At 51.1% G+C, this 12,579-nt stretch overlaps 1 protein-coding gene and 1 long non-coding RNA gene across 2 annotated transcripts; one reads left to right on the forward strand and one right to left on the reverse strand.

Moving 5' to 3' along the window:
* LOC135969335 (cancer/testis antigen 1-like) lies at positions 1-3,297 on the forward strand. Its single transcript, XM_065538792.1, has 3 exons — positions 1-2,068; positions 2,643-2,777; positions 3,007-3,297. The coding sequence occupies exons 1-3, from the start codon at positions 1,821-1,823 to the stop codon at positions 3,143-3,145; spliced, it is 522 nt and encodes a 173-aa protein (XP_065394864.1). The 5' UTR covers positions 1-1,820; the 3' UTR covers positions 3,146-3,297.
* An 8,077-nt stretch (positions 3,298-11,374) lies between these two features.
* Positions 11,375-12,306, reverse strand: LOC135969337 (uncharacterized). Its single transcript, XR_010584517.1, has 2 exons — positions 12,275-12,306; positions 11,375-12,101 (listed from the first exon to the last, which is right to left on the reverse strand). It is a non-coding gene; the product is annotated as an uncharacterized lncRNA (long non-coding RNA).
* Between the last annotated feature and the right edge of the window lie 273 nt (positions 12,307-12,579).

The raw sequence follows: 12,579 nt of genomic DNA on the forward strand, positions 1-12,579 counted from the left end.
AGAGGCGGAAGCCGGAGCCTGCTTTGGAAAATGGCATGCTTTTATTGCTGCGTCTGCATTGACTTTTTAGCGCTCTAAGAATGTCCCCGCAGTCCTGCCGCCCTCTGCCAGCCCCAGCCCTCCAGCCTCTGTTCCCGTGTTGGGGAAGCCTTTCTCAGGGTCACTCAGCTGTCTCAGGACTGGATGTGGCACAGACATACGTAGGTAAAAGCTGCTACACGGAAGACTGGAGGTGCGGGAAGTGCATTCGCTTTAAGCCTAGAGGTGGGAGCCGTGTCCGGGGTCCTTTCCTGGGGGTGTGCATGTTACCAAAATACCAAGGGTTTGGTCTAGGTCCTGCTGCTGGCCGCACAGAAAGCCAAAGACTGAGACGAAGACAATTACCAGGGAAGACAGCTTTAATTGGGTGCTGCAGCCGGGGGATGGGAGTTAAGTCTCAAATCCATCTCCCTGACTAAAACTAAGGGTTTATATAGCAGGGAAGAAAGGCACCAATGTGTAGGAAAACAGGAACTCGGGAGGGCCCAGAAAGCAATCCTGATGAATGAGGGGGTCCAGCATCTCATTGCCTGGATGCGATCTGGTGAGTTTCGGTTCCTTGACACTTTGAGAGGCCCCAAGGTCATTTCCTGAGGAAGGAATTCAGATAAAACAACTGTAAGGTTCAAGCTTGAAGACCAGAAGGGTCAGTTTCTATGTTTATCAAAAAGAACAGCCTACGGGACGATTGGATCGGTTTCATGCCCAGCCCAGGGTGCAGGATGTGGGAGGCCTGAGTTGGCCTGGTGAGCAGCCCAGACACCCGGGATGGAGGAGTGCAGCCTCTCCTCCCACAGACTTGTGAACAGGGTGTGGAGACAGACACCCAGCTCCTAGGACCATGCCACCCCCACCCCTGCCTACCTCTCGCAGCACCTTTCCTGTGGATCTGACGCCCTTCCAGACACAGAAGTAGGCCAGCACCCGGCAGGCCAGCAGACCACAGGGTCACCTCCCAGCTGAGGGCCCTCCGCACCTCCGACGCCGCCAGGGGAGCAAGGGAAGGAGGGAGAGAGGGAGATCCCATGAGGTCTGTGCTGGGAGACAAGGGAACTATGGGGTCCCCTCAAGGAGTCCTGGCTCCCTTCCCTCCCCCAGCTCTGGTCCCGCTGGTGCCTCCCATCCACGTGGGCTGGACCTGGGGCCAGGGAGCCCCTGGGTGATTGGGGGCCCGACCTGGGGCCAGGGAGCCCCTGGGTGACGGGAGGCCACCCCCGAACCACCCGACCTGCAGCTCCAGCTCCCCCACCTGGCTGGGCGACCAGGACAGGGACCGAAGCTGCTGAACCCAGTTAGAGGCCTGGCCCCGGGGTCTGTCCTGGGCACTCCCCCAAGGACAGGCAGGGCAGGCAGAGTCTGGGACGATGGCCGCACAGCCCTGGCCCCATGTTCCCAGGCCCGCCTTGCTCCTCGGTGTGAGGGAGACCAGGGGGACGGGACAGGCTGGGCCCCGCCGTGCCTGACTCCCTGCAGGGCTCCCGGGACAAGGGCCCGGCGGACAGCCGGCTGCTCAGGGGTGAGGGGTCCAGGCTGGCATCGTGGCCACCTTCCGGCCCGGGCTCTCTTGGGGTGGGGTGGGCGGGGAGAACCAGTCACGTGCTCCAGGGCTCGCCCAGGGTCTCTCAGGGCCGGAAGTAGGACCCCTGTGCGCAGGCGCCCTGAGGATCCCAGGCTGCCAGTCGCACGCACGCCAGGGGGCGGAACTTCCTGCAGCCTCACTGCCTCCGCGTCCTCGTGGGCCCTGACTTTGTCTCTGAGCACACCACAGAGGCCCAGGAGCCATGCGGGCCGCAGGCCAGGGCACAGGGGGTGCGGCGGGCGATGCTGATGGCCCAGGAGGCCCTGGCGTTCCTGGCGGCCCAGGAGAGGCGGGTGCTGCGGGCGACGGAGGTCCCCAGGGTGCAGGGGCAGCAAGGGCCTCGGGGCCGGGAGGAGGCGCCCCACGGGTGCCGCGTGGCAGTGCTGCTTCTGCACAGAATGGAAGCTGCCAGTGCGGGGCCAGGGGGGCGGAAAGACGCCTGGTTCAGTTGTATCCTGTTGGGGGCAACAGGGTCAAGAGGTGGGGGGCAGGGCCAGGAGGTGGGGGAGGGCAGGGCCAGGTGCAGGAGGTAGGGTTTGGGAGATGGGGGTAAGGGGCCGGGTGGGGGGGGAGTGGGGGCTGGGAGTGGGAGGTGGGGGGGTGTGGCTCGGAGGAAGGGAGCAGGTGGGGGATGGGAGGTGGAGCGTGTGCACGGTGGGTGCTGGGCGATGGGGTGACGGGCAAAGCGCCAGGAGGTAGGGGGTCTTGGGTATGAGAAAGGATCAGGAGTTGGGGGGAAGCGTGCAAGGTGGGAGCCGGTGGCTGGGGTGTGGGCTGGATGGGGCTGGGGGGGGTTCAAGTGATGGGGGGACGGCTGATGCGGCAGGGGTCATGGTGGGGAGGGCCTTGGAAGGGCACACAGGAGTCAGCTTGGGGTACAACAGAGGAAAGTGGGGAATCAAGACAGCTGGGTGGGGTTGCTTCAGGACCTGGGCCAGTGCGTGGGAAGACAGCCTGTGGGGATGAGATGGGCACCGGCCAAGTCCTAGGCATAGTCCAAGCTCCTTAACCGGGTCCCCACCGGGAACATCACGATGCCTTTCTCATCGCCCATGGAAGCGGAGCTGGTCCGCAGGGTCCTGTCCCCGGATGCCACACCGCTCCCCCGACCAGGGGCGGTTCTGAAGGACTTCACCGTGTCCGGCAACCTACTGTTTATGTCGGTTCGGGACCAGGACAGGGAAGGGACTGGGCGGACGATGGTGGTGGGTTGGGGGCTGGGATCCGCCTCCCCGGAGGGGTAGAAAGCTAGAGACCTGGGAACACCCAAGCACAGGGTCTCAGAACAGAGACCTGGTACACCAGGTCCGCCGCCACCCGAGGGAGCCCGGGGAGATGGGTGCAGAGGTGTCGCCTTTAACCTGATGTTCTTCGCCCCTCACATTTAGCCGACTGACTGCTGCAGACCACCGCCAACTCCAGCTCTCCATCAGCTCCTGTCTCCAGCAGCTTTCCCTGTTGATGTGGATCGTGCAGTGCTTTCTGCCTATGTTTTTGGCTCTGCTTCACTCAGAACAGAGGCGCTAAGCCCAGCCTGGTGCCCCTTCCTAGGTCGTGCCTTCTCCCCTAGGGGATGGTCCTTGCACGAGCGGCCACTTCATTGTGGGGGCCTGATTGTTTGTCGCTGGAGGAGGCCGGCTTACATGTTTGTTTCTGTAGGAAATAAAACTGAGCTACAATTCCGTGTCTGAGTCTCTTCTCGGCGAGCGAAGGCACCTTCAGACTTGCGTGCCCTTGTCCTCGGGTTGCAGGGGAGGCTCTGGGATTCAGAGATTGAAGTAGCACAAGGTAATGGAAGACAATTTGGGAAATGGGGGAAAATGAAAAGCCACTGGGTCCCGCCGTTCAGCTTTAAGTACTGTGGACATTTTAGAATACTTTCCTCAATATGCTTGCATTTATATGTTAAATATATGACAGTAGCATGTATGATGTTTTTCCAGCTCAGCATTAAGTTTGTTCCCAAATTGTCTTCATTGAACATATATGAGCTTTTGTGCTTTCTAAAAATGCTTCAAAAACATGTGCTTGAACAGATGCATAAAACCAGCATTATCATTTCACCATTAAACATGTGATATGGGCCGGGCATGGTGGCGCGCACCTGTATTCCCAGCGTTCGGGGAGGCTCAGGTGGGAGGATGGCTTGAGACCTGCAATTGGAGGCCACTCTGGGCAATGTAGCGAGATTCTGTCTCTATGAGAATCATTTAAAAATTAGGGGTGGAGGGCGTGGTGGCAGGCACCTGTAGTCCCAGTAACTCAGGAGGCTGGCGTGGGAGGGTGGCTTGAGTCCAGGATCTCGAGGCTGCAGTGAGCTATGAATGCACCCCTGAGCTCCAGCCTTGGCGACAGAGCGAGACCCTGTCTCTAAAATAATAATAATAATAGTAATAATGTGAACAACGTAAAATGTTTGTAAACACGGAATGTTAACAAAACGCAGATTCTCTTACCGCTTGCAGAGTCCAATGAACAAGAGCGATGTCTGCTATTAAGAAACGGACTTTCTGCCATGCTTGGTTTAGGGGAAGACGTACAGGCTCCTGCCTTTAAGGGCACTGCTTCCCTTTGGGGGCAGAAAGCAGGGCCTTTTAATGGGGGACTTGGCATGAATGGCACACAGGGGAGGGAGCAGGCAGCTGCGGGGTCTCTGTGACTTGCTGAGTTGCCTTGTCTACCGGGTGGTCACGCTGGCACCATCTTGGGCAGAGCTAGTTTGGAAAGTGGCTGTTGTTTGTCAAAGCAAAAGAGACATATTCTTGAGCTGTCTTCTGGGATGCTCTTAAGTTGCTTGGAAACAAGATCCCTTTGAGTCTTGCTTTCAGGATTTATTCAGTGGGACCAGAGCATATTTTAATGTAAGATTAAAGTATTAGTTGACAATCTCCAGTGCTTGGCAAGGCTGTAGTTGGAAACGAGGACTCATACGCTGTCAGTAGCAGTGGTAGTAGCATCTATTTGGACATTTATTTGGCATTTTCTATTAAGGGAAAAATGTGCATACCCTTTCACCCACCTTGAGGAATCCATCTGAGAAACTCCTGGATAGGCAAGTGAGGTCGAATCCACCAGCATCTTAATGACACCATCACGTAAATAGTTTTTAGAATGTAAATGTTCATCAGCTGCAGAAAAATTAAATAAATCACTGCACAACTGCCCCAGGGGAAAAGTGTGAGGAAGCTAGAGAGAGAGCATGGTAGATAGTCGGGTACTAGCATAGAAAGAGGTTAAAACAAGTCACCAGATCTCTGCATATAGGCTATGGCACACTCTTGTTTTGGCAGTGTGCTCCCGCCATGTGAGCATGTAGGGATGTGCACAGTAACTCCCTGGACAGCCACCTCCACGCTCAAGAGTGCTCATCGCTGGACAATAGCGTTAGGGAAATAAAACCTTCACCTTTTAAACCTCAGACTTCCATGCTGAAATATTTTCATCAAGCATGTATTACTTTGGAAATACACGTCTTTACTTTGTAAAAGAAGAGTCTGCTCGAATAAGAAACCATCTCTCCTAGTCCTGTTCTTTCAAAACATTGGAAGTGGATTTTGAGTGTGTTGACATGTCTGTGCCACAGCAGAGGGCATCTTTTGGTTTTGTCAGCCAACCTCTGTTCCCCTGTACCAGTGTCCATATTTCCCCTAGAACCACTCCCTCCCTTTCCCTTCAGCAGTTTTGATTCTGCTGGAGTTGACTTCACCCCAGATTCCAGGTGGAATGGCTCATCCTTCCTCTCTCACCATGCGATGCCAGCTTTCCGCCACCTCCCGCCAGGAGTAGATGCGGTCTGAGGCCCTCACCAGAAGCAGATGCTGGCACCACCCGTCCTATAGCTGCAGAACCATGAGCCAAATAAAACTCTTTATGAATTTCTCAGCATCAGGTACCCCTCTATAGCAACACAAATAGACTAAGACAGGGATTGAGTCCTTGCTGATAAGCCCTCAAAAGCTGTGATGGTAGAAAAAGCAGTGAAGGAGTCTTCTGTGGATACGAATCCAAATAGGGAGGGGTGAGCCTGCAAGGGAGTCCCAGGAGGAAAGGGAGGAGGAGAACGGGCACAGGGACCAGCTCTTTCCAGATAGGGCTCCCCAACCTGGTCCACAAGTGTGGGTTTCATTCACCCAGAGCATGAGTCTTTAGTTTCGTTGTCCCATGACCCCGTCCCGCCACCTCTGCCCAAACATGGCCCAGGTGCAGCCGGCCACCCTAATCCCACGGCCGGATGGCTGGAGCTGGTAGCTTTTAAACCCAAGTCAGGTGGCCTCAGTCCTCTGCTCTAAGCTGTCCAGTGGGCTTCCCTCACTCACAGTGAAAGCCAGAGCCCTGATGGCAGCCTGCAGACCCGACATGATCGAGCGTTTCCTCTCTGGCCTTCTCACCTCCCACACTTCCCCTTGCTCACGCTGACGCAGCCACACAGGGCCCCTGGCCCTTTCTGGAACACACCAGGCACACTCCTGCCTCACGGCCTTTGCACTAGCTTTCTCCTGTCGAGAAATCTCTTCTTCCAGCGTTGCACACAATTGTCACCCTCTCAGAGAGGCTTTTCTGGCCAGCCTCTTTAATACCGCATCCGGCCTCCCCTGCCTTCTGCCTGGTCCTGTCTGTCACTCCCTCTCCTTTCAGGGCCCAGGTGTGCCGGAGACATCCTGGCCAGGGTGACCTGCCCCGCAACACCCAATTCAGGGCTCAGCCCGGGGACCCAGGCTTGAGCCAGCCGCTCCCCAGGACAGGAGGACGGCTCAAGACTGAGAAGCCCCCTCCTCACCCATTCCACCACCCATAGCTTTCACTGGGCACGAGGCTGACGATCTTCCAGCTTCTGTCGCCTTGAGGCATCTCGGTCCAGAGCCGTGAGAATCTGGGGGAGAAGGGATCCCCTGGAGCTGGGCTCTGTATGGGGGAGCAGCTCCTCCCGTGCAAAGCCCCCATTTCCCAGCTGGGCTCTTCCCTCCCACACACCTCACCCCTCCGTTCTCCCCCACAGCACCTGTACAAACCCACCAGCTTCTCCTCAGCCCCAAATGCCCCTCCAACGACAGCACTTTCTCCTCCTCCTCTCCACGGCTAGGGTGCGGCCCTTCCCCACTGTGGTCTGGACTGTGGACTCGCCATGCCCCACTCTTCTTCCCCACTCCTTCCTGGCCCAATCATCTCAGCTTTTCCTCTTAAGACCCTAGAGGAAAAGAGAAAGCTAGCCCCAGACAAGCAGGAGGAGGACCTAATAAATCACAAAGCAGACATCAGTGAAACAAGTCAAAGGCTAGTAAAAAATGCTATTGGCCGGGCGTGGTGCCTCACGCCTGTAATCCCAGCACTTTGGGAGGCTGAGGCGGGCGGATCACACGGTCAGGAGATCGAGACCATCCTGGCTAACACAGTGAAACCCCGTCTCTACTAAAAATACAAAAAAAAAAAAACAAAAACAAAAAAACAAAAAAACCAGCCGGGTGTGGCGGTGGGCGCCTGCAGTCCCAGCTACTCGGGAGACTGAGGCAGGAGAATGGCGTGAACCTGGGAGGTGGAGCTTGCAGTGGGCCAAGATCGCGCCACTGCACTCCAGCCTGGGCGACACAGCGTGACTCTGTCAAAAAAAAAATAAAAATAAAAAAAACAAAAGGAATGCTATTTAACAACTCTGTGACAATAAATTCAATGACTTCGATGAAATGTATAATTTCATTGAAAGATACATATTACTAAAACTGACACAAGAAAAAAAAAAGGAGTTTTATATCAACTACCCATATCAGTTCATAATTAAAAACCTTCCCACATAGAAAACTCCAGGCTGGATGCTCTATTGGTTAATGAATCAAACATTTAAGAAAGAAACTCTGGCCCCCTGAGGTGGCTCATACCTGTAATCCCGGCATTTTGGGAGGCCAAGGTGGGAGAATTGCTTGAACCCAGAAGTTTGAGACCAGCCTGGGCAGCATGGTGATACCTCGTCTCTACTAAAACCAGAAAACATTAGCCAGGCAATGTACGCCGTGCTTGTAGTGCCAGCTGCTCGGGAGGCTGACGTGGGAAAATCACCTGAGCCTGGGGAGGTGGAGGCTGCAGTGAGCCTTGACTGTGCCACCGTACTCCAGCCTGAGCAACAGAGGAGGTGCTGTCTCAAAAATAATTTTTTTTAAATAAGGGGATGAAGATGTCCCTCTTATGGGGCAGACCATGTCTCAGGTACTACAGTCAGCCAAAGAACAGATCAAGTGGTCACTCCTTCAGTGAATAACTCACCATTTCTGGCTCCTCACCTCCTTCCAAACAATGCACGTCTGCCGTGAATTTTCATCCAGTTCCCCAGCTGATGCTCTCAGGGTCATCTCGGGAATCACAGGGATCCTTAAATCTCCATCCTGTCTGTGGTTGCCCCATCCCTCCTCGCCCCCGCTCCCAACCCTCCCTATGCCCTTCCTGTTCCTTTGCTTCTTTGGCCTCTTTTTAACTTGAATTATTAGATTTTTTTTTTCTTTCCCCCCTACAACATTGTTTGAGTTCCTTATGTATTCTGGTCATTAATCCCTTATCAGATGGGTAGTTTGCAAATATTTTGTCCCATTCTGTGGGTTGTCTCTTTACTTTGTGAATTGTTTCCTTTGCTGTGCAGAAGTTTTTTAACTTGATGTGATCTCTGGTTAAATAATTTTTGACAAGAGTGCCAATCCTGCAATCTCTTCAACAAACAGCGCTGGAACAAGTGGAATTACTCCTGCAAAAGCATGATGTTGAACCCCCATGTAACACGGTAAGTAAAAATTAATGCAAAATCGGTCAGCAACCTAAATGTAAGAGCTAAAACCATAAAACTCTTCAAAGAAACCACAGAGTGAATCTACATGACCTTGGATTTGGCAATAGATTCTCAGATATGAAACCAAAAGTACATGCAGCCAGAGAAAAGACTGTTAAACTGGACTTCATCAAAATGAAAAACTTTTGTGCATTAAAGAACATTATCAAGAAAGTTGTTTTAATTTTTTACTTATTTGTATTTATTTAGTTTTTTATTATATTTTATGTTCTAGGGTACATGTGCACAACATGCAGATTTGTTACATATGTATACATGTGCCATGTTGGTGTGCTGCACCCATTAACTCGTCATTTACATTAGGTATATCTCCTAATGCTATCCCTCTCCCCTCCGCCCTCCCCATGATAGGCCCCGGTGTGTGATGTTCCCCTTCCTGTGTCCAAGTGTTCTCATTGTTCAGTTCCCACCTATGAGTGAGAACAAGCGGTGTTTGGTTTTCTGTTCTTGCGATAGTTTGCTGAGAATGATGGTTTCCGGCTGCATCCATGCCCCTACAAAGGACATGAACTCATCCTTTTTTATGGCTGCATAGTATTCCATGGTGTGTATGTGCCACATTTTCTTAATCCAGTCTGTCATTGATGGACATTTGGGTTGGTTCCAAGTCTTCGCTATTGTGAATAGTGCCGCAAGAAACATACGTGTGCACGTGTCTTTATAGCAGCATGATTTATAATCCTCTGTGTATATACCCAGTAATGGGATGGCGGGGTCAAATGGTATTTCTAGTTCTAGATCCTTGAGGAATCGCCACACTGTCTTCCACAATGGTTGAACTAGTTTACTTTAGTTCCTTTAAAATGGAGAGTACTCCTTCAGCGATTAGAAGAGCCAGAAGACGGAAACAAAGAACTTCTGTTATTCATAGGTTTCGGTGGCTACACGGAGGTCAGTCAACATGTGCAGAGGGTGTGCCTGGACCTGGGGCACTTGCCTTTATTTGGGTCCAGGGAGGTGGTCAGAGCATCACAGTAGGGGGTGAGAAGATTGGAGCATTCGAAGCAAATGCCCAGAAAAAGGGGCCTAACCTAACTACATGGACCTAACCTAACTTTACATTTGGTCAAGCAGCTGGGTGTGTGTGTGTGTACTGGTGAGACGGCTTTTAGGGGAAGGAAAGTGGAGTCGAAAGGCAGCGGTTGGGAACTGGGCTTAGGCTATTAACCAAGGGCATCGTGTGGCATCTGGGGACTCATGTCAAGACAACAAAATGGATGCCGGGGCAGCATGGTAATATTAAGCCTCAACCCAAAAGTGAAAAGACAAGCTGAAGAAAGTGAGAAAATATTTGCCAATCATATATCTGATAAGGGTTTAGTATCTGTAATACACAACACACTCCTAAAACTCAACTCATAATATACAACAAACTCCTAAAACTCAAGCAAAGCGATAAACAATTGAGTTAAAGAATTGACAAAAAACTTAGAAATTTCTCCAAAAAACATAACAGAAATGACCAGTAAGCACATGAAATGATGCTTAACATCCTTAGTCATTAGGGAAATGCAAGTCAAAAGCACAATGAGATACCACTTCACAGTTACTGGGATGGTTACTTAAAAAATAGAAAATAGGCCGGGCGCGGTGGCTCACGCCTGTAATCCCAGCACTTTGGGAGGCCGAGGCGGGCGGATCACAAGGTCAGGAGATCGAGACCACGGTGAAACCCCGTCTCTACTAAAAATACAAAAAATTAGCCGGGCGCGGTTGTGGGCGCCTGTAGTCCCAGCTACTCGGGAGGCTGAGGCAGGAGAATGGCGTGAACCCGGGAGGCGGAGCTTGCAGCGAGCCGAGATCGCGCCACTGCACTCCAGCCTGGGCGACAAGAGCGAGACTCCGTCTCAAAAAAAAAAAAAAAAAATAGAAAATAGTAAGAGTTGACGAGGATGGGGAGAAGTTGGAACCCTCATCTATTCCCGATTGGAATGTAGTCGTGCAGGCACTATGGAAAACTGTTTGGCGGCTGCTCACAAAACACAGGTGCTCAAACAGATACTTGTGTGCCAATGTTTGTTGCATCATTATTGACAATAGCCAAAAGGTGGAAACCATCCAAGTGTCATCCATGAACGGATGAATGAACAAAATGTGGCTGTAGTGAGCTAGGATTTCACCACTGCACTCCAATGTGGGTGACAGAGAGAGACCCTGTCACATACACACACACACACACACACACACACACACACACACACACACACAAAGTGATCAGGCTGACACCACCTGAACCTAAATAACATCACAATGAAGACAAACACAGATGTGGTGCACTTCCTGGTGCAATGTAATGGGAAAGCACAGTCCCACCTGGAGAGCAGTCTTGGCCGAAAAGAAAAATGTTATATGTTTCTCGAGTTCATTATATTTTCCTAGTACAATGTCCAGTTAATCATTTTTTAAATTTACTGCAATGAATTTATCTTATTGTTTTTAAAATCTCTGCTATACCTATAGCTATATATATTTTTTCCATTTCTAACATTTCTATTATGACTTTTCTTTTTCTTTTTTCTTTTTTTTTTTTTTTGAGGCAAAGTCTCACTCTGTGGCCCAGGCTGGAGCGCAGTGGCGCGATCTTGGCTCACTGCAAGCTCCGCCTCCCAGGTTCATGCCATTCTCCTGCCTCAGCCTCCTGAGTAGCTGGGACTACAGGCACCCACCATCATGCCCCGCTAATTTTTTGTATTTCTGGTAGAGACAGGGTTTCACCGTGTTAGCCAGGATGGTCTCTATCTCCTGACCTCGTGACCCGCCCGCCTTGGCCTCCCAATGTGCTGAGATTACAGGCATGAGCCACCGTGCCTGGCCGCTATTATGACTTGTAACGTTTGTTTTATCCATCAATTAGGAAGGGATATCTTGCACTACTGTCCCTGCCTTTACTCGGCTCTTTTTCTAACGTATAGACTTGTAGGCTTAGGTCATTCTTTTCAGTCATTGTTTGTTTATTCTAAGCCTTCAAAACTTTAAATTTCCCTTCAAGAACCGCTCATGGCACATTCAACAAGTCTTCATAATTATTGTTGAGGACACATCTTGATAATTGCATCTTACTGTTCATTCTGCCCAGAAGGAAGGTGCTAAAAGCATAGATCTATTTGAGTCAATGGGAAGTTTATAAGAGTTTGTTCATATGGTGGTGACTTGGAAGTAACAATATTGGAAGATTGACAGCAAGGCATCTTGGAGAAGAGGCATGTGGATGGACTTCCCAGATTGGGCCTAGAATACCAGGAAATGCACATCCCTTGTGTGCGTTCCCGAGGTGCTTTCGGTACTCACGTGGATGTGATGACCTGCTCTGGGGATGTGAGTTAACTTCCTTCCTCAGTTACTCCGATTCTTGCTCAGTGGGCTCATGATAAATGCGGCCATGAGGACAGAAATGGAAGTTACTCACGGGCTCAACGACATGGTCTTCACCAAGTGCCAAATCTCCCAACAGCAGAGCCTCATATATGGGCTCATCCCACAGGGGTCTGTCTTAGCCCATTCAGGCTGCCACAGCACAATACCATAGACTGGGTAGCTTATAAACAACAGAAATTTATTTCTTACCGTTTTGGAGGCTGGAAGGTTCAAGATCAAGGAGTCAGCAGATTTGGTGTTTGGTGTCAGCCCACATTCTGGTTCATAGATGGTGCCTTCTAACTGTGTTTGCACATGGAACCTCTCAGGGGTCTCTTTTATGAGGACACTAATCCCATTCTTGAGGTCTCTGCCCTCTTGATCTAATCACCATTCAAGGCTCCACTTGCAATAACATCATATCGGTGATTAGGTTTCAACATATGAAATTTGGGGTTACAGACATTCAGACCTACCTGGTGAAAAGATGATTATATCATATCAAACCCCTTCCATTCTGCAGGGGGCAGCAAGTTTTTCTCTTTGGAATAGATGCTTTTTCTGTGTATACACATGCTCTCCACTGCCGCGGTTTCGCCAACACCACCATCTACGGATGTACTACGGGCTCATTCACCATCACCATGTCCTACTCGAAAGCTGCAATGAAATGGATTAGAGACTGTAATCTGAAAATCTGGGATCCCTGTGGTACTGAGCTAACAAATGAGAGGAGGATTATTGTGTTGGCTAGGTAATGGACCCTGACTGTCAAGAAGAG

Source organism: Macaca fascicularis, chromosome X (genome assembly GCF_037993035.2).
Source record: "Macaca fascicularis isolate 582-1 chromosome X, T2T-MFA8v1.1".
NCBI lineage: Eukaryota > Metazoa > Chordata > Mammalia > Primates > Cercopithecidae > Macaca > Macaca fascicularis.